The sequence below is a fragment of the Coniosporium apollinis genome, assembly GCF_000281105.1.
Source record: "Coniosporium apollinis CBS 100218 chromosome Unknown supercont1.20, whole genome shotgun sequence".
Taxonomy (NCBI): Eukaryota; Fungi; Ascomycota; class Dothideomycetes; genus Coniosporium; species Coniosporium apollinis.
Genome location: NW_006913282.1, coordinates 444963 through 470789, shown reverse-complemented (window position 1 = coordinate 470789; position 25827 = coordinate 444963). Strand labels below are relative to the sequence as shown.

At 54.2% G+C, this 25827-nt stretch overlaps 12 protein-coding genes across 12 annotated transcripts; 5 read left to right on the top strand and 7 right to left on the bottom strand.

The window, feature by feature from the left end:
• Positions 1 to 85: 85 nt before the first annotated feature.
• On the top strand, positions 86 to 937 carry W97_04648 (uncharacterized protein; the record flags this gene model as incomplete). The annotated part of the gene is made up of 1 exon (XM_007782537.1): positions 86 to 937. The coding sequence occupies one exon, from the start codon at positions 86 to 88 to the stop codon at positions 935 to 937; it is 852 nt and encodes a 283-aa protein (XP_007780727.1).
• Positions 938 to 1105: 168 nt separating this feature from the next.
• W97_04647 (uncharacterized protein) lies at positions 1106 to 2596 on the bottom strand (the record flags this gene model as incomplete). Its single annotated transcript, XM_007782536.1, has 1 exon — positions 1106 to 2596. One exon carries the CDS (start codon positions 2594 to 2596, stop codon positions 1106 to 1108), a length of 1491 nt encoding a protein of 496 aa, XP_007780726.1.
• A 2122-nt stretch (positions 2597 to 4718) lies between these two features.
• On the top strand, positions 4719 to 5400 carry W97_04646 (uncharacterized protein; the record flags this gene model as incomplete). Its single annotated transcript, XM_007782535.1, has 2 exons — positions 4719 to 5342; positions 5386 to 5400. 2 exons carry the CDS (start codon positions 4719 to 4721, stop codon positions 5398 to 5400), a joined length of 639 nt encoding a protein of 212 aa, XP_007780725.1.
• Positions 5401 to 5772: 372 nt separating this feature from the next.
• On the bottom strand, positions 5773 to 6862 carry W97_04645 (uncharacterized protein; the record flags this gene model as incomplete). Its single annotated transcript, XM_007782534.1, has 3 exons — positions 5773 to 6191; positions 6245 to 6510; positions 6564 to 6862. 3 exons carry the CDS (start codon positions 6860 to 6862, stop codon positions 5773 to 5775), a joined length of 984 nt encoding a protein of 327 aa, XP_007780724.1.
• A 1673-nt stretch (positions 6863 to 8535) lies between these two features.
• Positions 8536 to 9404, bottom strand: W97_04644 (uncharacterized protein; the record flags this gene model as incomplete). Its single annotated transcript, XM_007782533.1, has 2 exons — positions 8536 to 9200; positions 9371 to 9404. The coding sequence occupies 2 exons, from the start codon at positions 9402 to 9404 to the stop codon at positions 8536 to 8538; spliced, it is 699 nt and encodes a 232-aa protein (XP_007780723.1).
• Positions 9405 to 11395: 1991 nt separating this feature from the next.
• On the top strand, positions 11396 to 12024 carry W97_04643 (uncharacterized protein; the record flags this gene model as incomplete). Its single annotated transcript, XM_007782532.1, has 2 exons — positions 11396 to 11887; positions 11953 to 12024. 2 exons carry the CDS (start codon positions 11396 to 11398, stop codon positions 12022 to 12024), a joined length of 564 nt encoding a protein of 187 aa, XP_007780722.1.
• A 590-nt stretch (positions 12025 to 12614) lies between these two features.
• Positions 12615 to 13466, bottom strand: W97_04642 (ubiquitin-conjugating enzyme E2 J2; the record flags this gene model as incomplete). The annotated part of the gene is made up of 1 exon (XM_007782531.1): positions 12615 to 13466. The coding sequence occupies one exon, from the start codon at positions 13464 to 13466 to the stop codon at positions 12615 to 12617; it is 852 nt and encodes a 283-aa protein (XP_007780721.1).
• A 316-nt stretch (positions 13467 to 13782) lies between these two features.
• On the top strand, positions 13783 to 15515 carry W97_04641 (uncharacterized protein; the record flags this gene model as incomplete). The annotated part of the gene is made up of 4 exons (XM_007782530.1): positions 13783 to 13806; positions 13888 to 14004; positions 14061 to 14247; positions 14302 to 15515. 4 exons carry the CDS (start codon positions 13783 to 13785, stop codon positions 15513 to 15515), a joined length of 1542 nt encoding a protein of 513 aa, XP_007780720.1.
• Positions 15516 to 19374: 3859 nt separating this feature from the next.
• Positions 19375 to 19686, top strand: W97_04640 (uncharacterized protein; the record flags this gene model as incomplete). The annotated part of the gene is made up of 1 exon (XM_007782529.1): positions 19375 to 19686. The coding sequence occupies one exon, from the start codon at positions 19375 to 19377 to the stop codon at positions 19684 to 19686; it is 312 nt and encodes a 103-aa protein (XP_007780719.1).
• Positions 19687 to 20445: 759 nt separating this feature from the next.
• On the bottom strand, positions 20446 to 21288 carry W97_04639 (uncharacterized protein; the record flags this gene model as incomplete). Its single annotated transcript, XM_007782528.1, has 1 exon — positions 20446 to 21288. The coding sequence occupies one exon, from the start codon at positions 21286 to 21288 to the stop codon at positions 20446 to 20448; it is 843 nt and encodes a 280-aa protein (XP_007780718.1).
• Positions 21289 to 21893: 605 nt separating this feature from the next.
• W97_04638 (uncharacterized protein) lies at positions 21894 to 23786 on the bottom strand (the record flags this gene model as incomplete). Its single annotated transcript, XM_007782527.1, has 1 exon — positions 21894 to 23786. The coding sequence occupies one exon, from the start codon at positions 23784 to 23786 to the stop codon at positions 21894 to 21896; it is 1893 nt and encodes a 630-aa protein (XP_007780717.1).
• A 489-nt stretch (positions 23787 to 24275) lies between these two features.
• W97_04637 (uncharacterized protein) lies at positions 24276 to 25625 on the bottom strand (the record flags this gene model as incomplete). Its single annotated transcript, XM_007782526.1, has 5 exons — positions 24276 to 25079; positions 25161 to 25274; positions 25336 to 25439; positions 25503 to 25548; positions 25605 to 25625. 5 exons carry the CDS (start codon positions 25623 to 25625, stop codon positions 24276 to 24278), a joined length of 1089 nt encoding a protein of 362 aa, XP_007780716.1.
• Positions 25626 to 25827: the final 202 nt, after the last annotated feature.

Sequence of the window (25827 nt, the reverse complement as noted above, 5' to 3'; positions counted from 1 at the left end):
TAGCCGGAATTTCACCAAACCATCTCCTGACTTCAATCTGTTACCCCACAACGTATTTGGCGTTCACGGTGGTGTTGTACACGCTATGCAGGATCATATGAAACGCCTTCTTAGTGGCACAGTAACCTTCCACGGCCGTATACAGGAGGGAGTTAGTCCTTCAGATGCAGTCGAGGCTGTATGGTACAACTCATTTGCGATGGAACCCTGGATTCAGAACCTTGCGTTGGCCATCACCAACCAAATCATCCAAGCGGCCCCCGCGGGTAATGATTCGCACTACGGCAGTATGGTTCATACCTTAGAGCCTTTTATTCATGTTCGATGGCTATGGCTCACCTTTCCCACCCTCATCGTCCTTGGATCAATCGTCTTTCTGGCCGCTAGTATCTGGCAGACCCGCTTAGCACCTACACGAGCCTGGAAGAGCAGCGCGCTCGCTTTACTATTGTGTTCGGTTGATGACGTGACGAAGACGCCTTCCGTCGTGCGGTATATTGACAGATTCGATCGCATACCTTCATCGATTGGGAGGGTCAGGGTTGCGTTGCAGCAGACTGAGGAATCAGGATGGGTATTTAAAAGGGTCAGCGACGCATGTACAGACCCGCAACCGGCATCCGAAGCACAGCCGGAGAAAGACGGACCCGTGGCCAAAGTTCCCGGCTCTACGCCCCAAGAACGACTCGAATCATTCGATCAACTCGCCGAGGAACTTGCCGGTGCTCACGATCTGGGAAGGGGTGAAAGAGGTTCTTCATCTGAAGCACGACGTTTTGCTGAGGCAGAGTATGGACTTTGGGGTATTGCGGCCGGTAACGCTCGAGCCTACGAGATCGTGGGAGCCGCACAACGAACTGAGCAAACAGCGAGCTGTTTAAGTGTACCTCAATCATGGGAAATCGCGGCTGTCAGGGACGAGGCGAGCAGAGTATGAAACAGGCTTCACAATCGTCAAGCGGCAAGATAGCCAAGCAGGATGAGCGATATCCAGATTAATGTACCAAATTATCTGAGGCTCGATGAAGCCAGAGTCCTCCGACACATATCCAACGACTTCGCCTGTACAGATACTCCTACCAGACTATAACAGATATACACGTCCCTAGCTTTTCACTCCGTTCGCTAAATGATCTTTGTAGAACTCCAGTCCAGTCGTTATGTCACCGCGCTTGGCCTCGTGCATATCCCTGAAGTAGTTCGATCTTGGCCTCCACTGTCCCACACTGCCGGCTTTAGGCATGGAGCTGGCCGCATTCTGCAAGTACGTGGACTTGAGGTTGAGCACCGGCTGACTCTTCATGCCCTCCGGATTCTGCACCCTCGGCACTGCGGCCGCGAAACCATTCTTCCTCATGTGGTTCATCAGCCGTGTCACCAGCTGCGCCGTCGCATCTGCACCGAGCGTCCACGAGGCGTTCGTGTAGCCGAGAACGAATGCAGCGTTTGGAAGATCTTGTAGCATAATTCCTTTCCAGAGAAACTTATCGGGAACATGTAGCTTTTGACCATCGACGGTAAAGGTCATGCCACCGGCAATTTTCAGCTTGAGTCCGGTTGCTGTACAGATGATGTCTGCCGTTATCGTCTCGCCAGACTCGAGGAGAATCCCTTTCTCAGTGACCGTCTTGATGTGGCCGGTAACGACATCAGCCTTGCCACTACGCATGGCCTCGTAGAAATCGCCGTCAGGGCAGAGACATAGTCTTTGATCCCAAGGGTTATAAGTAGGAACAAAGTGAGGGTCGAAGAGTACCGAGGAAGGGAGCTGTTTCTTGGTGGCCTTGGCGAGAACACCACGCGCGGCGTTGGGGAAGAAGCGGCAGAAGTGGTAGAAAAGAAACCCGAATACAAGAAAGCGGTAACGGTCGAGTTTGTGTGCCCAATACAAGGGTAGGAATCGATGGTAGAATTCGCCGAGCGGGTCGCCGTTCGGAAGTGACAATACGTAGCTCGGACTCCGCTGTAGCATGGTTACGTGCGATGCTGTCTTCGCTACTACTGGCAGCAGCGTGACTGCTGTTGCGCCAGAGCCGATAATGACCATTTTCTTGTTGCTGTAGTCGAGGTCTTCAGGCCAGAACTGCGGATGAACTGTCGTGCCCTTGAATCTCTCAAGGCCCGGGATCTTTGACTCCATCGGCTCGTCGTAGTTGTAGTATCCAGTGCCCAGAATCAGGAAGCGGCCACGCATGGTCTTCGTCTCGCCATTGTGCTGTACCTCCAGCGACCAGTTCAACGTGTCCGACGACCAGTCCGCTGATATGACTTTGTGATTGTATTGTATCTTCTTGTCAATCCCGTACTCTTCTGCCGACTCCTTGAGGTACCTGACTATGCTTGGCCCGTCCGCAATTGCCCTTCGTTCCGTCCACGGTCGCCACGAGAAGCCGAAGGTGTGCAAGTCGCTGTCTGAGCGGATGCCCGGGTACTTGAAAAAGTCCCAAGTCCCACCGAGCCCGCCGCGGGCTTCGAGGATCGTATATGTCGCGTTGGGTACCTGGGTCTGGACGCGGTACGCGGAATTGATGCCTGAGATGCCGGAGCCGACAATGATCACGTCGTAGTCTACGACCTTTTCAGTAGCCCCGTCCATGATGGCAGACGGAGGCGAGATATCGAGGTGAGTAAGTATATCGATAGATTAGTGCAGGGTGAACGGTAGTTGCAGCTAATATGTGACTTCAAACTGCTCGTACTCTATATATCTAGGTGGTGAGAAGCCGGTAAATCAAGAATCTAGAAGAGCAGCAAGTTAGCGAAGACAGGCGGATGGTTTTGACTCCGTCAACATAAGCCGCAAGCCGTAGCTTATCAAGCGGCGAAGGAAAAGTGCCTCGGCTCAAGGTCTAGGTGTAGACGTCGTTGGACGTTGGACGCAAGCCGGAACAGGTGGCTAGCGGGCTTTCGCCTTTTCAAAGGCGGTCGCGGCTTCGGAAAAATTCCGCTTGGAATGTAGCGACCCTTGAACCGCGGTCCGCTAGTTAACACACGCAATCTCATATCACCGACCCGTTTCGTGGTTTTGAATCAAGCGGGGTACCTACGCTGCTCATGATGCGTGTAGAGGACACGTCGTCAGAAGAGGAGTAACTCGGGAGCGAAAATACCGTGTGGATGACGGATTGTCTAAGGCGGAGGAAATTTGCGCGGTTGGATCTGGGGCAGGCTGCCGTTCAGTAAAGGCAGGCTTGATGAAGGCCTGGCGCAATTGTTGAGAAGCGGCAGCTGGATGTACGTGGCCATCGTACAACAACGGGAATCAAGAATGCCCAGGTGGAGCAAGTGGGCTGCAGTTGGGGATGGGTTGAGGCGGAGGGGGACTTTATCTACAATACAGGGTGGGATACCGGCAAGTTGGAGAAAGAGGAAGGTGGCCGCGGTGGATTCAGGGTTCAAAGTAAATAGGTCAATGCTGGTACGGGGAGAGTGACCTATTGCAGAAGCAGGCCGAGATAACCATCAGACTTGACTCCGCTGCCGGCGCCTTCGAGGCCGAACAACTGGGCGGAAAAGAAGGTCCGCCCATCTCCCAAAACGAATACAACGACAGTCTTAGACGGCGCCGGCTACAATGCCCGAGGTAAGCGGTGCAGGCCAACGCTCAGCGCAGTTCCGACAAATATGGGCGGAGGGAGCAGGTCATTCCTAGTACATTATATAAAGCTAGATAGAAGATATCCTTGTCTCGGACAGACCGATGGGAGCCGGACAGCGTGAGAAGATGAATTCTCGGCGACAATGTCCGTGATAGATTCAGTGTCATATCACCGAGCCTGGGAACGCATGCAAGAACCTGTGCAAGTCGGGGTTGGTTTTTGTCCGAACGTCTATGAACGATTGGGAGCGGGTTGGACTCTCCAAGCTCTCGGACCCTGTTGCCAGAGAGAGGTCTCCCGCAGAGATCCGTCCAAGTCAATGTCCACCTAGGCTATCGCCCAAGCCGTCTTTTAGCTTCCCGCCTGCCGTGTTGTGTGCCGTCGTGTCAAACACCCATCCGAGTCGCTGCCAGTTGTCCTGCGCCTTGTGTCATGCCGTTAGGGAAGCGGTCTCAGCCGCGGTCGAGCCGCCGGACGCAAGGCGGCTGTGAAGCTCTGTGGTTTGAGCCTCCACTCGCAGCACCGGCCTTGTAGTTCAACGTTCAAGCGGTGTCTGAGCTGGCGTTGGAGCTTTGATGAGATCTTGTCCGGCGTGGTCTCAATCACGATGGATGCGTACCGTTCGCACTGGCTCGTAGACAGGTTACCAGAAGATTTATTTGTCCGCCCTCAATGCTTGCTCATAGTAGAGCGTCGTCCATCGTGTCATGTCAATGGTCTTGGAGTTGCCCATGCAAGCGGGATAAGACACCGCACATCCATAAGCGAAGCTCAGCCACCAGTATGAACTCGAGTTCGACATGCTGCATCTCCACGATGAGTTTTACCACAACCTGTTGTTTGACCGTCTTTCCATTCCTTCCGTGACCACAATCCACGGAAGTCTTATCCCAGCCAAGATGCGACTCTTCTTCACCTTCTGCAATCAGGCGCTGGTCTCCATTTCAAAGAATCAGCGTGTGCCACTGCGCGAACTGGGTCTCGACAGCTTACCACGGCTTGCCGGAGGACCTCTTGATGCCGATTCCAGATGTCTAACCTAGTTATCTCGCTTTCCTCGGCCGCATTTCGCCAGAGAAACGTGTCGATCGGGCAGTCCGCATTGCTGAAGCTGCAGGCATGAGGCTCAAAGTCGCAGCCAAGATCGACGATGTTAAACGGGATTACCGCGAAAAAAAGATCAAATGGATGATGGCGCTTCCACACGTCGAATACGTCAGCGAAATTTGCGCCACGGAGAAGGCGGAGTTCCTGGGCAACGCAGTCGCTCTGCTGTTTCCCATCGACTGGCAAGAGTCCTTTGGCCTTGTGATGATCGAAGCAATAGCTTGTGGGCCGCCAGTCATTGCTTTCAGCCACGGTTCTGTGCCAGAGGTCATTAATGAAGGGGTGACGGGGCTTGTTGTCCACGATGAAGCGGCCGCCGTCGAAGCAGTCCAACGCGTGGAGACACTATCTCGGGCAACCGTCCGCAAGGTGTTTGAGCAGCGGTTCTCTGCAAGGACTATGGCTTCCGGCTACCTCGAGACGTACGAGAAGCTGTTGACACAGAAACGAGAAGCCGACATGCAAAAGTCTCGCCGCGTAACCAATAGTATAAACAAGAGGACCGCATCGAATCGGAGCAGCAGGGGATTGGTGCAGCATCATTTTGGCTTTCGGCCTGTCGATGATGTGGCTATTCGAAGCCAAAGCCTCGGTCTATACGTGTCTGCACACACGCGGACAGAGCGAGACGGGTGCGTAATTCCGCAACCGCGCAGATCTCGGACACTGACGTCGGCAGGACAACGCGGTCTAAATATTCCAGTTTTGGAGTCGGCGCGGGGTCCGATCGATGGTTGCTTGTATGTCGCGTTCTGTCGCGTTATGCGGAGAGAAAGTTGTCCAGAAAACAGCAAGGCGGATGGAATGTCTTCGTAAATTTGCACATTTGAAGGGACAAGGCCGTAGCGCTCGTAGAGCTTCGAGAATGGCGAGCGTATGGCGCATGTAGCTCGTAGTCGGTGGCAGTATACCATGCCCGCTTTATGGTGCTGCATCGCGACCTTCGGACGTATCTTTGCCCATTGGAACGATTCCCTCGTGATCATGACGTCTGCGCTTCCACAATGCTCTTTTGTTTGAAATAGTTACCCCACTGCTATATCTGTTATTGGACGAGGCTGCCACATCAGCCGAACCTTTCCCTTGCAATCGCCTTCAACATCTCCATCGTCTTCTCCTCCTTGGCCTTATGCTTCTCCAGCATTTCCTCCCTCTCCGCAAGCCTAGCTCGCAGCAACTCCTCCTTCCTGATCTCCCTCTCATTCTTCTTCCTCTCCATCTCCTTCTTACGTGACCTAAATGCCTCGATACCATCATCGCCCATCAGCTGACTTTCGCCAACCTCTTCAGCTCCCGGTGACTTGGCTTCGCGAAAGGACCGATGTGTAGCGGCAATCTCCCGCTTCTTCTCGAGTTGTCGTTCTCGGCTGCCTGGGTCTGCGCGCGGGACAAGCTCTTCGAGGCGCTCTTTTTGCACTGTGCGGTCGACCTTCCTCTCGTAACGGACATCGGCCAGGTGGTTAGCAGAGTCTTCGAAGATTTGTTCTACCGCCATAGTTAGCACGGCTTGCAGGGTTGGAAGGACGTTAATATAGTACCGTTTCGTAAATCTAGATCCTGCATGCTTGGTACGGCCGGTCCGGCTCTTCGACTGCGAACATCTTGACTGGGCAGCGCTGGGCCAATAGCGTCTTCGTCAGTGTCCGTATCTGCATCTTGTGGCGGCGCTCCGGAGGCGTAGTCCGGTGATGAGCGCCGTTGTCTTGCGGGTGAAGACGATTTTGTCGAAACGGTGTTGGAGGATTGGACAGCTTTCTGCTTTGTAGCAGGATCATACCACCCTTCTGCGAGTTCTCCACGATTCCTCATCCATGTTAGCCTCGTGATCCAGACATAGGCGGGCGGCTCTGCTCCCACGGATTGGGATCGGCATACCACTTCCCCACAAAGCTCTTCCATCTACCCTTTACCTCGCCCTCGGCGAGCTCTTCCAGCACCAGCCGCTTCTGGATGTCCAGGTAAAGTGCGAAAGTTGGTTTGTATTCGGCAAAGTCACGCTTTGCCAGTTGTCTGGAATTGAAGGGTAGAACGACAGGTCGTGGGGAAGCGGTCCGCCTGCGCTTGTGCCGGGAGTGTTCATGTTGACGGCGCGGTGACCTTGAGCGGTCACGGGAGGCGCGGTATGGTGAGCGGGTTTCGGATTGTGCTGGAGCCATTGTCTTGAGAGTACCTAGGTTAGGTATACCTTGGGATGGTTGCGATGGCACGAGTCAGATGTCATGAGAAAGCCGATTGACCTGATCACGTGTAACAGGAAATTCTTAATCAGCATATCAGTTGCTTGACTCTAAAAAGTAACTTAGCCTCTCGAGCCTGATTGTATGCTGCATTTGCAACTCGGTTTCTCCCTAGACTTCGCTGGCCGAATGGACCATTTCGCCAGCCCTCTGCTGCCACTATGTAGGCTGGGGTAGGTAACACCTAACTTGATTCTGCGCAGCGGAGGTATTGGGCTGAACCGCCATGCTCGCATACGAGTTTGGCATGATTATCGCAGCTTTGACACCTAACTTCAGTGGTAGCGTTGAGAGGGATGCGCCGTAAAACCTGGCTGCAGAACTGGAAATGGAGGCAACACGACGGATGGGCTGGGGTAGAGGACTTCCGTTTCACGGACTTGTTATCTCAATTACGACCCAATGGTCCTTTCCTGACGAATCTTTGGACAACACACGGCAGGTCCGTTCATTAGATGGAGGGAGCTCCTCGGCCCCTACTTGAGTTCCCGGCGTGACATTGGCCCAGTTGCTCGCAAGGCCCACCAGCTTACAGCATTCATGTCCTTCTTGTCTGTCCAGCGTTTGGACTGCAAGAGATGATTCATCAGCGAAGACGGAAATGGCAACATCAGTTGCAGAGGCCTGTTAGCATACTAGGCCATGTGAGTGACGCACAACGGCACTTCCGTGAAAAGAGGCATCGTTGTCTCGTCGGGTGGAGCGTCAGATACCTCTTTTGGATATGCTGGAGGCTCGTTTTGTGTTTGCTGCTGTGGAGAAGATCCTGATGGGAACACATGGTTCACAATATTGTCGTGCCGGTAAAACTGAGCAAGCTGCAGCGGGGTCCAGGCTATATAAGAGCTTCGTTCGCTGCAATAGCCCACATCATTAAGACTGGACAGGACTGAATCCAAGCGAGCACGTCAAGATCCATGACTGAGGGCTAGAGAATGTCTTTCCAGGTCCTAAATCCGGAAAGACCGTCTAGAAGCTCAAGCATCCCGTGTTATGAGCTCTCACATTTAATAGAATTAAGTGAGTTGTGCATTCTTTTCTCATAGGTCTAATCCACATGATGAACACATATCACATTCAAGTTTCAAGACGGATCGGAGAGGCGTCATCGTACTTCGCCTCTATGAATGAGAATTCCTTTCTGAGCTGATCCCGTCCTAACCTCCAGACCTACTCAAAACAACGGCGGACCGACTTTCTGACTGTGTTGCAGAAACGGCAGTGCGAGCGTCCCAATCTAAAGAGAAAATAGCGGACTGAAACCCTTTCTAGTGCGTTGATACTTTGTTTGAATGTTCCACACTGAGCCGAATCAACGCTTATTCAGCAAATATTCGTGAGAGGCTGTTTAGCGGACGTATCCGGTCAGCAATGATTTAGCAATAGCCGTAACAATAAGTAGTTATCGTACATGCCGGTAACAAGAAGCATGTAGCTTTTGCAAAATTAGCGAAAGAACCCATGCATGCTACCCCTACGCCCTCCGTAGTTCATATCCGACCACGATTCTTATCCAAAGCATGTCATCGTGCACCTGATAGCGCCTTCGTGAAGGCGCACTGCCTTCAACACCCCCCACACTTTGGTGTGACCTAGGCCTTGTTCCGCGAGCTCCTCCTTGGCTCGCCATCCGCCGTCGCAGCCTTTTTGGGCTGGCGCTTCTTCGCTGCGGGCTTGTTTCCCTTTTTCGGCCGTCCACGACCCTTCTTACCCTTGCCGCTCTCCTTGTCGTCCTTCTCCTCTGTTTCATTGGTCTCGTCGTTAGTCTTCTGTTTCTTTGCCGGTTTCTCAGAGGCATCCTCGGCTTTCTTATCACCATTGGTATCGGCCTGCTCCGCTTCCTCGTCCTCCTCTGCCTCGTCCGCTTTCCTCTTTTCCCCTGCCTTCATGCCACCATTTTCCTTCTCCTTGTCGTCCTTTTTGGCCTCGGCCGCGTCCGCCTTAGCGTCAGCGGCATCTCCCATCTTCTCATCTCCCTTCTCATCCGCTTTCTCGTCTCCCTCCGCAGTCTTGTCCTCTGATGCCTTCCCATCGTCCTTGCTCTCTTCCGTAGCGCCCTCGCCTTTCTCCTCGACCGTGAGTTCGTGCGCGCGCTTCACGACGTCGTTGCCAGGGCGCGCGATGTGCACAGCCGGATCTTCCGCACTGGCGTTCTTCTTGATGGTGTTGCCCTTGTTCGACTGGATAGCAATCTCGCCTTCCGTGGCTGTCTCGGCAACTTCGCCGCTGGGCGCGCCGTTGCCCCATTTCCAGGATACTGCGAACGTGTTAGTGAGTAAACAGAAGGCCTGAGGAGGGATCGCGCGTAGTGGCTGTTTGGCGCGTGTTTGACTGCGATTGCATGATGGTGTGGAGCGCGTCTGTCGCGCAGCGACACTCTGAGAAGCGCGTATATCGCGAAGAAGCAAGAGACAAGATGAAGCTTACCTTTGTCGCCTACTTCGATGTCTTTGTCGGCCATTGTTGATGATGACGTCGAGTACTTAGTATATGCAAGCGCGTAGGGATACTTGGATATCAATTGGGTCGCGAAGACAACGAGATGATGCGCGATAATGCGGGAGGTATGCGCGCGTAGTGATGATGTTTGTTGAATGGAAGTGCGACGCGCGTGGATGGAAGTTGGCGGAGGTCAAGCAGCAGCTTCCCCCCGGCTGTTGCGATCTCCCGGCGCGATCGCAGGACCGGGGGAGGTGGGATCGCTGATTGGCCGTGGCTCCTGCGTGTTTGTGGAGTTGGGCGCTTGGCGCGGCAAGGGGCGTGAGCTCACCTCCATCGAGTCCCCGGATGTTTGGATGCTGCAGTACTGTAGACCGGTGGATGGATCTGACATGGCATCTGACATGGCATCTGACATGGTACCTGACAGGTGGAGGAGCAGTTCGCTCCCAGTTGAAAGACTGTATCTGTTTGAGGTGTACGTGTTGGTCCCATAGTTATCAGTGCCGACGCACCTACAAATTCATTCTCTCACGGCAGTAGTCTACTAAATATATTGAAGGACTCTCGCAGCGGAAGGCTATTGAAGCTGAATTCATGCTCTTTTTGCGAAGACTTGTAGCTATTGCGGCCGGGATGAGTACTTGGCCTCTATCGCGAACTATGTTTGAGGCCAATGTCTAACGTTCTGATACAATACTTGTAGACTCCTGTCAGAACGGCTTGGAAGCACCCTCGCAAGGCCGGACAGTATACTTTCAATGCAACATGGTTAGCCGGCATACCTAGCAGCGTCAACCAGGCATTTCTGCGTCAGACATCTACCGTATTCGGCTTTGCGTGAGGCTGGCAGGGGATTGGTCAGGGAACATACCTACCTAAACTCAACCGACAATCTGCGGCTTGCAAGATATTTAAAGATACGATTGTACTGATTCCTTCAGCCCAATGCTGACTCGTGCCCCTCCAGATGGCAGACCGCGCCTTTTGGGTCCTTAGGCCGCACGAAGTGCGAAAAGAGCATTTGGAAGAGATTGCGTACCTCTCGTGCAGTTAAAACTCGAAGAACTCCGACACTATATCAATGCTCGTCAGCACAGAAACCGGACAACATAGGTTGCCCGCAGGCATACTCATCAGTGCTGGTGATCACGCGATCCGTAACATGTAATGTCCCAGCTGTATGAAAGAACTTCTTAACCGGCTCAATAACTGAGTCGCTGTTGGATCATTCTGTGGTCTCTAACGCGTGGGAATATGACTGCCAGATTTGTGTTTTGTTGGAACAGATCAGAGCTATTTTGCACGTAAACTACCACTTGTAGGATGTGAAATTGTTCGTCGACGCATGGAGACTTCCAAGGATGGGACGATCAACAACTCAATGAGAATTTGTGGAAAGCATCATAAGCCCCAATTGCCTTTGAAACTAGTTCAAAAACACAACGTATTGGTGCTGGCTTACAAGGCAGCGAATACCCATGCTCGGACAGCGCCAGTCGCAACGGGACGCACGGAAAAGGTACCATCCAACGGCGGCTAGACTGAACGGCTGGGGCGCTGGACCCTGCAATGACGAGCATGCGGAGCCGCTGCTAAAGATAGAACGGCCGCTTGACTGGATGAAAATGAAAACAACGATTTCGTTGACGAATTCTGCATTGTCAAATGGCTGCTTCAACACTGTGTGCGCAAGGAGAGCAGCCGCTTACCTCGGGTTCTTCTGCGTACAACTAACTCCAACCTCCGTCCGCAACGGACTGTAGCCCCTTTAAACATGGCAGTAACCCACGCCGAGGACCCGCGGTTCCTGAATATCATGCGTCATAGTGGGACAAGGATGAGAGGTGGTACGACAACGAAAACAGCCGACTGACATGTGGGCCATGAGGAGCTACTTAAGAACCCTTTTTATCGTTGTCTCTACCTCAAATACACACCCGCCCACGACGTCTTTTTGCATCTTGAGCCATAGCGTTTTCTGTTATTCTCGCGTTCCCCAAATAAGTCAAGATGGTCAACACACGCGCATGTCTCCTGGCAACCCTCTCCGCCCTCTTCACCTCTGTGGCCGCCCTTCCCTCACCCCAAACATACGGATACCCATCCGGCATGACTGCAGCTGGTCTTTCGTCCTTCTACCTCGTCACCACCTCTTCGAGCAACGCAACCACCAACTCATCCGCCCTGCCTAACGTCAAGGCCCTCAGTCTATTCGACCCCTACTACCAGCCTAGCTACTACCTCCGAATCATCGATCCCGGATACGGCAGTCTACCTACCTTCAACCTCACCGATGGCACGCTGCAGACACTAGCGAATGCGCCACGTGGCCCTGCCGTCCACCTGTACAACTCGACATCGGTTGTGGAGGATGAAGAACTACAGTTCCTGCCTGAGGAGCAGCCGGCGGGGAACCTTGCGCTAAAGGGGGGCTATCTGTTGACTGTGGATGGTGAGAGCGAGGGGTGGAGCATCTGTGTTGGTGATCTGGAGCAGAAAGTGGTGAGTGCTACACCAGCTTTGCGAACTCGAGTTTGCCTAGGGGTTAGACTGACTTGGAGTTCCAGATTGTGTGGAAGGGAGCCGATGACAGCTGCGAAGACACGTTCATACATGCGGTTTCGACGCCGCCGTATTAGTCGAGCATCGACACAAGCATCCGCCGATAGCTAGGCATAACAGTAATAGTAATACGAAATCTTCACGGACTGGAAGTCCATGGGTTAGGGCTCAATGTGATGCTGCGTACGCCTGCGTGATGGGACCTTGCTGGGAATCAATATCTATCCCGTCTGGTTTCAGGTTCGAGACGAATGGGCTCATGGACTTGTATTCGAAGCGTAGCATGCAGTAGCTGTAGTATACGCAGGGCGTCTGGCTCATAGCTTGTGGCATGGAGAGTTATGAGGAATATCGTAAGCGTAACCCAATCTCGATGCTTGCGAGAAGGCTCCCAAGCGTATAGTCCTCCCCAGCGTGTACAACATGTGAAAGCAGAAGTATACGGCACATCGTTGTCACTTCAGCCCTAGAAGACCCCAGTATGGAACGAATTTTATCCGAGGATGGACATGAGAAACACCCGCTAATGCTCGTCCGTATGCAACCGTGATGACCGCTCCCAATTCCATCAACCGCCCTGATCTAAAAGACCGGCCCATCCGATTACCCACCATAACGCCCATGACTCCCGACCAGACGCCCTACGGGAACGAGAGGAGCGACACAATTATGTTGCAGTGCTGCTCCCTTCGCCCAACAGCCTCGCGATGATGACGTACCCGAAGAGCACCGCGACACCCAGCAGATACTTGTTCCTGCTCACCCAGCTCTGTCCCGCCACTCTCGCAACCTGTCCGCCCTCGACCACCACGCCCAGCCCCGTTTGACTTCCTCCAGGTCTTCTCCTCAATGCCGCCGCCTCCGGCAAACACGATCCATGCCCCGCAGCAGCATCGGCCTCTGGCACCACCAGCCCAGTCGCCGGATCGATCCTCTTCTCTTTCATCCACTTCCAGTTCTCCTCGTCTAGCTCCGGCCACTCCGCCTTAAACTTGACCCCGCCATCCCCCGCCTTGATCGCACCAATCCCCCTGCTATTGCTGCTGCTCACACCCGCAATGCTTCGCTGGCTCGTCCCACCACCCGTGCTATTCCACCAACGCGTCCGCTGGGCAAACAGCCTCCGCTCCGCATCCGACGCCCGCACCGACCCCGTCGTCATCTCCTCGCTCGTCATGAAGCTCTGCAGCCCGAGCAGGATGGTGCTGACCTCCCAGGCCGGGTTGAAGCTCTTAGGGTGGAAGTCGCTGATGCTGAGACAGAGCCGGGTCGAGGGCTGGAAGCGGCCAGAGGGCGTGTGCATGCGGATTGCGGGCGGCGCGAAGGGGTAGTCCGGCGGGAATATCAGCGTGCCCCAGTACTGGCCGTTTTCGTAGGGCGTCGAGGGCGGGCCCGTCAGGATGTAGTGCCACTCGAGGATGTTGGTTTCGGAAGGGTGGGCGGTGATGTAGGGGGGTGGGTTGGCGGAGATGGATTTGTATTCCTTAGTAAGGCGCTTGGTTGCGGCTGACGTTGCCATTTGGGCTGTTGAGGGCGGTAGGCCTGAACTTTGTTTTGTAGGGAAAGAGCGGTGGATACGGATAGGTGATACCTAAGTAGCGAGATTTGAGGCTGTAAGGATTGTGTGACTGAAGAAGTAGTTGTGGTGGGAGTGAGGTTAGTGGTTGTAGAGGTGAGAGGCGAGAGGCGAAAGGTGTAGAGATGCTGCGGATGAGGTTCCGGTGCACCTCTGGATTGTCTTGGCAGGACTGCCGGTGAAGCTACCTGGGTACCGCCGTCACAGCTTCTGCATCGCGCCGGTTTGCAGCTTCACCAGCCGGCTCTAGCTACTTCCAATGGCTTCGCCGCTCGAAGACGATGTATGTTCACCTGTTCACCATCAAGCGACCTCGTCGTCACCTCTTTGAGTCCGAAGCTAACCAGAGGCTCCCAATTTGCAGGTCTTCGAGAAGCTGAGGCAGAAACTCGACCCGCAGGAGCAGGCGAAGCGGGATCAGGAAGCAAACGCTCGGATACACGCGCAATATGAGAGAGCACAAGCTAGAGTTGCGGAGCTGGTACCATTGACTTCCATTGCTCGACCATCTCTAGCCAGTTCTGATTGCGCGCATAGGTCGGAAGCAACTCAACCCTTCCCGTCACCATATCCTCCGTCCGGGTACTTCACGCGACACATACTCGGAGAGGCTTTCTCGAACGAATCTTCAATCCCCTGCTGAGCGCCAACAAGGACGGTCCTCAGACGCTTGAAGATGTCCTTCAAGAAATCCATACCGCTGCGGACAAGCTGAAACGTTTTGGTACAACATGGGCCCGATTCACCCACGCCATACACAGACACTGACAGTATTCAGACATCTTCAAGCCCCCTATCTCCATCTTCATCGACAAGCCTGACCCCTCGAACCCCTCCACCACGCCCACCGACATCGACGTCTACCTCTCCGCCCGTGAGAAGTCCCGTTACACCATCCGCACCGGCACCGAAGCCGGTCACGCCGAAGGCTCCGCCTACCTCAATGGCACCTTTCGAAACATCTTCGGCGGCGCCGAGACCCTCAATATTGGCGGCTCTTTAGGCACACGCACGCGATCAGCCTACTCCGTCGCTTTCGACACGCCCGTCCTCAGCAATCCCGACCTACTCTTGGAGCTCGGTGGCATGTCGAGTTCGACACTAAAGAACTGGGCAAGCCATGAGGAAGTCCTGAAGGGCGGCGCGACGAAGCTGAAATGGATAGCGGGCGGAGGTCACAGGCACGAGCTTGGCTATTCGGGCAGCTGGCGGCAGATAACGGGACTAGCTGAGAACGCGTCGCCTACCGTCCGCGCGGACGCAGGAGACAGCTTTAAGAGCAGTGTCTCGCATACTTGGATCAATGACCAGCGAGATACGCCGCTGCTACCATCGAGAGGCTATTTCTTGAAGTCGACCACCGAGATTGCTGGCTTCGGTCCGCTCAAGGGCGACGTCGGCTTCGGGAAGCTCGAGTTGGAGAGTCAGGCTGCGATTCCGATACCCGTTCCAGGTATCGAAGGCGAAAGCGGCGTATCGTTTACCGCTGGACTGCGAGCGGGCATGCTCTACCCGCTCACAGTCGGCGGCGGCGACATCCCAGTCCAATCACGTATCAACGACCGGTTTCAGCTCGGTGGACCTACCGACGTCCGCGGCTTCCGGCTTTCAGGCCTAGGACCCCGAGACGGGCCCAATGCCGTCGGCGGAGATGTTTACGCCGCTGGTGGCGCCAGTTTACTTATACCGCTTCCGCGTGTTGGTAAAGACACGCCATTGCGGCTGCAGGCATTCATCAACGGCGGTCGGTTACTGGCGCTCAAAGGCAAGCCGAAGGAGGGCGTCATGGACAGCGATGCGGTTGCGGACGGCATGAAGCGGACGCTCAGGGAGGTGACGACTGGGCTGCCGAGTTGCGCGGCTGGGCTTGGGCTGGTGTACGCGCACCCGATGGCGAGGTTTGAGCTGAATTTCAGCTTGCCGCTTGTGCTGAGGAAAGGAGAGGAGGGGAGGAAGGGGGTTAGCTTCGGTGTTGGTATTAGTTTTTTGTAGGCTGCACATAAAGTACTCTTATGCTGTCTATATTGATTTGCTTGGCTGTTGTGGCGGAAATGAACTTCGTTCCGCAACTAGAGTAATCAAACAGTAAAAAAGGCTGCGGTTTGCCAACGACACACAATGCGACCCATGGAAAAGTGACTGTAAAACATATGGAGTTGCACAAGGGAGCGGTTGGCTCAAGTAAACCTAAAACAAAGAAATGCAAGCGAAAACTTAGCAGCGCTCCATGCCGAGACTGCAGACCCTATGTCGTTTCATTGCCTTATCAGGCTTGTTGAGATACTGAAGGACATAGCATAAGGCCACTCGTAACCTTCAGCCTCCAGAGCGGGAGATCGACGGTGGCGCCGCATCGTGCAGATCCGTTGCACAAGCGCTCCCGAGCAAACGCAAGGCAACTTCAACGACATGATGAAACTCAAAGGCTGACTTCCAGATTTCACTGGAGTCCCCTCTTTATACCTTATTTATTGTAAGAAGAAAAGGCCAACAACGCAGGGATTGATCGAATCCTTGCCTCTGTAGATGCTCAGCATGAGCCTGCAGCCTGCAAGTAAGAAGAAGGAGCATTGGATGGCACTTGAATGACTTGGAAAGAGAAGAAAGAAGCCACTATCACGACATACGAAGGAATACTCACCACCGCTCTACTCTGCTACCCCCGAAAGGGTACCCAGGCGACAGGACTTGGACCTGTAGAGTCGGATTTGACGCCCGAGGCTACTCCCATGGACAAGCGAATGCCAGGTTTCACCCGCCCCTCCGGTTTTACCCTTTGGGACTCGCGGATGCTTAAAGAGCGCAGAGCCGCTAGTATGCTGGGGCTAAAGCTGTTCAGGAGACAAGCGAGCGCTCCTTACTGGGCCCGCCGGTTAGTGGGGATTCGCACGCATGAAAGCCGTCCAGGTACACCTGCGAACTAGCGCTGGGACTGTAAGGTTGGCTTCCCATGCGTGCTAGGGAAAACAAGCCCTCCACTGAGTTGGCCCTGGTGATCACACGCTGGGCGCTGCAGTTTCGGACCGGCCATTCCCCTCCCGACTGAGAACAAAGGAAATTCGTAAGATAACAAAGGAAATACGTCTAATACTCACCCGCTCCTTCCTCCTGGACTGTCGACAGCTCAAAGCTGTCCCTCCTACCGCGCGGCCTCCCACCAGCTTTCACCGGTGCAGGCGCCGGTGTCGCTCCTCCCAGCTTTTTCACACCCAGTTGCTGCTTGTGCAGCCTCTCAGGCCCGTATGGGGGTTCTGTGGACCAGTTTTTCGGTAGTGGCCCCTTCCACCCTGGCTGTCGAATTTCATTAAGGGCGTCTTCGACCCGAAGTTTGTCGGCATGACGCTGTGGGCGGAACACACGCCTAAAGAAGTCTCTGACCTTCGTGCAAACACCCATGGTTGTTTGTGATGGCAGAGAAGAAGTTGTTGTTTGAAACTGCTAATATTCCCGTTCGTGTGTTCTCAAGTTTGTATCGCGGTGAGATATGCAGTGGTGTGGAGAGGAAAAGAAAAGCAGAAAGATCGGGGGGTGGGCGAGGCTTTATGGACGAAGCACCGATGTGGGCTGCACGGCCCAATCACTTCCGATGCCGTTGATCCATGGACCAAGAAGATCTTTGGATTGGAAATAGTCGGCTACGTGTGGAGAATCGCCAGCCCCGCTGACCTCTGTGCACCTTGGGGCGGGGCTAGACTAACGAGCGCAGCAGCCAATACCGCCTTCCGCGTAGTCATCCTCGCCGCAGCACCAACAAATTCAAACCTCTTAGACCTGTGCTGCAACTTCTGCAAGACGCTACACGGTATCTACAGCGTCTCCCGACCCGAAATGCGCATTCAAGACGGCCACACGGCCTGGCCCTGCACGATGGCATGCCTCAGTCCGTTGCGCGTTGCACCTTCCATTCCGCACCGTGTCCGTGCCGACGGGTCGGCCCTCGCTGAACCACGGTTCGCTTATCGGGATTTTCAGCGCATGATCTCCAACCCCACTTTGTGACCTTCTGATTTAAATCCCAACGTCGATTGGCCAGATGGATGCTGCGTTGATTTCAGATGTCGTCACTTATCGGATTGTATTCTGGCCGAGTATACCGAACAAGGAAAGCGTAGGTAACAGACGAAACCTGCAGAAAGGTAGGAGCATTCCAGCCTGAACATACCACAAGATTCTTGCAGCTCTATATCACCGTAACGGCAGAGGCCTTGCACATGTCGATAGCATCTTACGGCGACGCCACTCTCCAGAACTTTGGTAATAAAGTTGAGTATCGCATCGACATCAATCGCACTGCCGGGGGCCGGCTGGAAGATACCTGACGTTCTTTGTAGACAGCGAGACCTGTGTATGCAACTGCAGGAAGATTGTAGGACAAGCGCAATCGTAAGTACATAGTGCAGACATCGGATCAATGATTGCGCATCGGATTACCTTAGCCATCCGAGCACACTCATACAACGGCTCGCATACCGAAGCCGGAGCGGTGCGCCTCGAGGTGATCGCTGATGCTGAATTCTAACATGCGAGTATTTCAGGCGCATGACATGTGTGCAGACTATTTGGTCTCCACTGCTCCGTGATGTGGGCGGTTTGTGCTAATACTCGCGGACCTCCAGCAGGAAAGATCCCACACATTGGGAGTCGGCTATGTCTAGGCTGGTGGACGACTGGCCGATGTCATGTAGTGTTAATCTAGCGCGATACGAGCCTTGTGAGGCCATTTTTGAGCTAGAAAAAGTGCCGCCCTAATTCCAGTTTCAACTCCGACATGCGGCTTTGCCTAACATAGCAGGTCCTCGTAAAAACTTTCAACCCCAGCTTTGTCTAAAACCGTGCATCAGACCGGAACCCGAGTACCTGGTCTGCGATCATCAAGCGAATGGCGGGCTGTTTCTCCGCATGACAGGCGACGTGCACGGGCCCTTTGGTGGTTGCCCTGCCTTCCACACGGCTCCATCCCCATTTGCAACGTTCGTATTGCAACCAACAACCGTATTACGATGCTGTAGATCCTTCAATTTAGGGGCCGAGTTGGCGTAGGGCCCTTCCCATCCGCTACTTGCCCGCACGTTCCTCACCCTCGAGTTCACTCTTGTCCGCTCTACATACTCAAATTACACTCATAGCTTCTGAACCGGCAACTGCATATGTCCTGTGGATCGCTGATTCTTGCTGATTGTTTAGTGAGTGTCCCAAAGCCCGGAGTGAGCCCTCTGTATATCACGCTGAGGTCTGCGAGGCTCTATGCTCTAAAACTCTCTTCCATCTCTCAGTCTCCATATTCCGTTCATGCGTTTCTAAATATAGAGAGCCTCGTACCTGAATATTAAGCATCGACTCACTACCAGACGATACACATCAAAGGTCAATCGCCCTGTGGACCTATCGAGATTCGACACTGCCTTATGCGGCCCGCTCAACATGCTTGTGTGTCCGATTGGCTTCTTCTCCACGGCTTGTACTTCTCCGATACCACTTTTCCACATTGCGCGCGGCTTCATCCACAAACGCGACGCAGTAGTACAGGCTTCGACTGAATACGAGGCGCTCATCGCGTAGAGCGCTTACGACATCTTATTCGCTGTTCCCCTTGCTGGACGCCTTGTGCTAGTTGTAATCGCGCGCACTTCCGAAGATAGACTGAGGAGAAGGCGTACGCGGGACAGTGCCTTCGAATCCGCCAAGTCTGGACCAGACAATACAAGAAGGCGCAAATGTGCGCTCTGAACCGTAGAAACCACCTGCGTGCCTACTGCAATATCCACACAACAGAGAGTTCTCGCACAAGATACAGTTCGCGCCACACAACTCTTCCACGACGCACAACTGACCGACACTCCCAGCAACCGTTATGAAGCCCTCCCTCCTTCCCACCCTCCTCGCCATCAGCGCCACCGCCTCGGCCTGGGAAGTCGGCTTCTGGGGCCCCAGCGGCAACTTCCAGCGATCCGGCAACACCACCAACAGATGCCTGACTACTCCCCCCATCCGTATCGGCCAAGTTACGTTCGATGCTCGGACGGATAATGCCCCAGATCCGACCAGAATCATCGTCTATGCCAATACGGACTGCCTGAGTGATATTCTTTACCAGGGCTGTCCGAGCAGGATTAGGAGGCCGGCGCAAACGCCGGGGGTTGCGAGGGCTTTCAGGGTCCTGTGAGTGTCTGCATCTTTGCTCGGTCTTGTCTGAATGCGTGAGTCGGTGGAGAGAGCTGTGCTGATGAGAGGTGTCCAGTTATTCCCCATCGACGTGCTTCGGTTGCCCTTGTTGATCTGCGGTGTATTGAGAACTGGTGGATGCAGCAGTATTAGTGTGCATCATGGTGAACACGAGGGGGTGCGCGCTTCTTAGTGACTCGCTCGCTCTATCCGTGCTACAATCTGTACTAGCTTGAAGAAGCAAGTCTCCTCGCGTTAAAGGAACTCTATCTATAGTGATTTACCTTGTAGTCAATAACAGCGAGGGCTGTCCTCTGTCCCATCTTGCTGAGTGCTCTATGAACTCAGGCTTTGTCCCGTCTCCAAAAACTATCCCAAACTCCTTCTCACTTCGAGCACGCGTAGGACTCTGCGGCCTGCCAACATGCCAGTCACTCATTGCTCTTATATAATATCTGCAGCCAAGGTCAAACTTCAATCACACAGTGGCCATCGAAGTCCGCAAGGATCTTAAGACGCCTAAGAGAAGGGCAAAAGAAAAGCTCAAAAACGTATAGTAGTAGGTATTCGCTAGTGATTACCCACCTATCTATTAAATATGTACCGCTAACTTCTATCTTACTTTACCCGTTCTAGCGGGTGAGTAAGCTCGCGCGATTAGGGGGTGGTAAACTTACCCTATCACCTGCTTGGAAGAGGGTATGACAAGAGTATGCTGTTGCAACATTCCCTACTTCATCTCAAATCCGCCTTGTTCTATTTATAATGGCACAAGCCCGTCCTTGTCAATGATCTTGCCCACTTGATCATCCCTCTCCCCTTCTACAACCTTCTTGTACAGCACGCCGCCCTCGCTCGGATGCCCACCGCCCATCCCCTTGACCTTCTCCTTCATATTTCCCAGGTTCGTAGCCAGGAAGCCAGGCCCGACACCCCAGACCTTGACGCCATCTGCCTTCAACTTGTGGTTCCAGTCCAGCATCAGCATGTTAAGCGCCGTCTTGCTGCAGCGGTATCCGATGGTCTCAAAGTCGATCTGCTTGGGCCAGCCGGCCGGCTGAGGCGGCGTCGGGAAGTACGGGCCCTCGTTTGCCACCGTCATATGGGAGAGACCGGCCACGAAGAGCAGGCGGGGGTCGGCCGACTTTAGCAGAAGCGGCATGAACGTCCAGCTGGTGATGTGCGCGCCGGTCACGTTGACGTCGTAGGCCTTGTTGAAGCAGTCACGGAGAGAGACATTGCCGGCGACGAATTCCGGGTCGAAGGTGGCGCCTGGGAATGTTAGTGGAATGTTATAGGATAGAGGGGGGTGCGTACCCGCGTTGTTGATGAGGGCGTCGACGTGCCCTGGATTGGCCTTGACCTGCTCGAAGGCCTTCTTGATCGACTCGTCACTGGTCACATCGAGAGCGAGCGCTTCAACGGTGTTCTTCGCGCCTGGGCATTCCTTCTTGATGCTCTCCACGGCGCCCGTGGCCTTCTCCAGCGAACGAGCCGCGAGAAGAACGTGGTAGGGCTTGTGGGCCTCCAGAAAGATCTTGACGGCCTCGTAGCCGACGCCACTATTGCCGCCGGTGATGAGAACAACTTTTGGGGACGCCATTGCTGTGATTTGCTCCGAGTTATTTAGCTCGCCTGACTACTACTCTACCAATTTGAAGCTTATGTACGGCATAGGATACCTAGCACTCTTTATTCTATAGCCGCACGTGAAAGCAAAAGGTAGGCTATTTAGTAGATACTGCGAATACATTTTGAGCTCGAGGAGTAGACTTTAGAGCTGGTGGGACCAGCTGATCGTAGTTCGGCCTCACGGCTGTGCAACAGCTGCTGGAGATTTGCCAGCCAGTTCCTCAAAATTCTGATGCACTTTCGTCATGTCTTGCTTCGTTTCTGCAAACATTCCCAGCCCCTGGAGATCTTGCGATGTGTGGCTGGGAAGTTGCTAGCGAGCGGTCTGAGGTTTTGCCAACAACAATGGGTGGCTGTAGGCTCCGCTGCGTAACTCACCATGATTAGGGAGAGCTCTTGATGCATTTTGGACATATTGTATGGCCTGCAACAACACGCGAATGCTATCCACATTTTCTTGACTTTGAAACTCAAAGCGCAAAACACGTATTCATGGCTACAAACTGGGTATCCCGATCCCAAACTCCCTGCTCAAGACCTACCCAATTGCTTGAGCTTCAAACAACGATCCACTGCTCAACTAGCTCGTCTCCGCCCCGCCGTCTCCGCAGGGCCACTCTCAACATGCTGCAACCAAGCCCCCACCCTTCCAGCGCCAGTTCCACCACCGTCATCCGCTAGTCCCGCCATAGCCGACGCATCAACGCTCCCCCTGCTCGACTCCCCTGTACCACTGTCTTGTCTCGCTGCCTGCCTTCGCCCAAACCAGCCCCTGCTGCGCTCCGCAGTCGTCCTCGACCGCCTCAGCGCGGGCCGTCCATCATTCCCGGGCGTGACCTGATAGGTCTCGTTCATGTGGTGCGTGCCTGCGTTGCCAAGACCGTAGACTTCGGCATCGATGGCCGCAGGATCGGGTTCGGCAGCGCCATGAAGGTCGGCGCCAAGATCTGCGAGAGCAGCAGCTTGCAGACGGCGGGCGAGAGCCTCGTCGGCTGTTTCTTGGCGGCGGCGACGGGCAAATTCATCCTCGTTATTCGGTTGCGGACGAGGCGGAGGCGGATTATTGTCTGGGCCGGCGGGCGGAGGCCCCCAAATTACCCCTGGCGGAGGTGGAGGCGGTGGCGGCGGAAAGTGACGGAAAACCTGTCTCACTTCCTGTGGTACGTTCATGTAAAGGCGATCGGCCTCATCAAGCTGAGTATAGTTGAACCACGGACAGCTGCACGTCTTCCAAACCTCACCACACAGCATGCAGAATTGGGCTGTGCAGCGGCATGTCATGTGGTTACAACCTTCCTTCAGCTCGACCATGGCCTTGCAGTTGTAGCAGCGCCGCCAACCGTTTTCTTTGGCAATCTCGACAAACTTCTTCGTCTCCTCGTCCCGAGGGCATTCTTTGCGGGTGTGCCATTTGCCGTTGCAGAGTACGCAGACCTTGGTCTTACATTTGCTGCATTTCCCGCACTTGCGGCCAGCGGCGGTGTCCATGCGGATGTTGGAGGGATCGATCCACTGGCCGCAGCCACGGGTAGGGCAGTATATGCGGTTTTTAGTGGTATACTCCTCGTACTTTGTGTTCCACATAATCTTGAACTTGTCATCGAAGAGACGGTCGACGTGTCTCAGGGGGATGGGCTTGGATGTGCAGCACCTCGGCGGCATGTGCTGCGGGTCAGATGCGGACAGGGTGAACTGTCGCTTTAAACATGCATGGCACATTCGATGACCGCAGGAGAGGCGGGCAGCTCGGTTGGAAAGGATGTCGTCCGCCAAGCAAACGACGCATTCGACCTTCTCTGGTGGGGCTGGTGGTGGAAGGGGCTTGATGCCAAAGAGAGAACCCAGGAGACCAGTGCTCTTTCGGCGCTCTTTCACGGGCGATGTGGGTGCGCTTCTCTTCGCCGCAGTAGCGGGCTCTCCAGCGTTGGACTTCGTAGCAGTAGCGGTGATGGTTGAGCTGCGAGCGCGAGCAGTCGTCCTGCTTCGACGTATTACCGGCTTGGTGGAGGACGCACGATGTGTGCCGCTCAAAGACTTTGCTCTTTCTGGCCTTTGAGCGTCTGACTGCCTGATGCTCCCAGTACTAGTGTCTGCAGCTGGTCGACTGTACACGTAGACACTGCTGTCTTCCCGTTCCTGCTCTTTCGCCCGTCTCTTGGTATCATCGTGGGGTTTGCGCCGGTGTTCCCTGCCACTTCTCCTGGATATAGTCCGGGTGGATTTTGGTCTAGAGAACGTGGCTCGAGTTGCGCCAGGATCCTCGCTTTGGCGCTCCTCTACCGGTCTGCTATAGAACGCCTCCCGCGCTCGTCGTATCTCTGCTAAGTCCGGCGCAGAATTCGTGGCGGGCCCGGACACCGCACGACTGGCGTTGCGGGCAACATCTTCGCTGTCTGGAGGTCTCGAGGATCTGCGCGATGATCTACGGCGGCGTTCATGACGATGTACGTCTCTGCTTCCTGCAGCCATGAGTTTGTTCGCCCCATGGTGTGTTCGAGGCAGCGAGCTGATGTTTGATGTTGGCCGTCGAGAGCAGCCAATCAGTCTTGGTGAGCCCGAGCGCACGTTTGTCAGCCCTGTCAGATGCCCTCGATTGCGCCGTCCGGTCTTGAGCCAGATTCGCCTCCTGAGCCAAGCAACCCTGAGTTTTCTTACCATCGACAGCCTTATCGCGCTGCTGGAGACGGGATAAGGACGAATAAAGGGAAGCAGACGCCAAGTGCGACCAGATAGGCATGTTTACCGATTGAAAGTTAGGCTTATATAAAAGTGTATATAGTAACTCTATAGGAGGCTTCCGCCAGAGCCCTCCCATCTAGTGTCTGCTTAGATCTCGAGGACTCTTGCCGTGTGCGATTCAAAACTGCTCGTTGCTCTGGCTTTTCCAAATCTTACCTCGTTAACCTTCACAATGATACTGAACCCACAGACCCTTCTGCAGCATTAATTTCTACAAACCTACAACACTTCGATGATCTGCTCATCTTCGTCACTCTCCACCTCCGTGATCGTATCCACTCCGTCTTCCTTCCCCTCTCCCTCCTCGTCCCTCATAATGACCTGCACAAACCGGTCACATGCCTCCCTCACTCCTTCGTCATCAGTATGGAGATGGAGCTCCCGAACAATCGGATATACCCTGATCGACCTCGGCACATCCCGCCCGCCTCTTGTGGTTGTCAGCAATAACAGCGTCTCTAAATGCGTCTTGATGATCTCCGCATCCGGCTCCCTCTCCTTATCCGGCGGCAACAGCTGTAGATCCTCTAGCATGCCTTCTGTGTCTTCCTCGCTGTATTCCTCCGGGCCCATGAGCGGCAAAATAATATACGGCAGGAGATTAACCCCATCAGCAGCCAACAGCGTCGGATGCGCCGATACCTCGAATGCCACGTTCTTGATTGTGCTTGCCACTCCACGCCGCCTGATGACCGACTTATGTTCCGTAAAAACGGTGAGCTTGGTCAGCGGGATTATTTCTTGGTCGCGGCTCTGCGGCGTAATGAAGTAGGCTCGGCCCTCCGGGTGCTTAGCCATGTCGGCGAAGAAGTAGGCCAGGTAGTCGAAATCTGCGTGCTTGTTGTAGCTGCCCGCAGCACCCTTGACGAAGAGGTCTAGCAGCTGGTCCATGGCGTTCTTCGAGCGTGATAGCGGACAGGGTGCTACGGACCGGGTGAGGTTTAGGATGCGAACGAGCGAGGAGTGTTTTATGAGGTTGGCGAGGAGCATGGCAATCTCATTTGCATTTGGTTCATCAGGGTTCTGGAGGTTGATTGTTGGCCGTGGTTCTGAAACAAGGAGAATACGAAGAAGGGCCTAGAGAGCCGTGGAGAACTGACATACTGTTATCCTTTGCAGGAGCGACTCAAGAAAGGCATCGTCCTTTGCCAGGTTCTGAAGAACTTCTTGGTCATCCGATATGTTGATCAAGATCGTCAGGGCATTTTTAGCTATAGGCTGGTGCAGATCCGTCAGCATCTCTGCCATGGTTTCGCTGATTTTCAGGGCTTGCGCATACCGCGTAGTCCTTGACAAGAAGCTTGAGGTCTTTGACGGGCGTCAGCTGGCCAGTTTTGAAGATAGCAGGCTGAGCAGAGGAGTATCCGACCAGGTGTTCGGCCGCTGCGATACAGAAAATGTCAGCGAAAGATAGCATTGCTGCTGGCGCATTGAGGGCCAGCCTACCGACTTGACGGATCTGAGTATTGCCATGGTGGAGGAACTCGACTAGCTGACGGATAACTAGTCAGTCATACACATCTCAGAGCGCCGAGTGATACGCCGCACCTCTTCCAGTTCGGTAGGCATAATGATACAGGCGGGGTGTTCGCGATGATTTCGAAAATCGGGCGTCACCAAAAAAAATCGGTATCTAGGTGTCGATAGAGGCTTTCTTATCTTAGCGCCATCTCGCCATCCCCAGATCTTGGCACCACGAAGCTCGAGTGTCTTGAGTTTCTGCACTCTCCCTTCCTTCGCACCCAGCGGCAGCTCTTGGCTAGGTAATCTG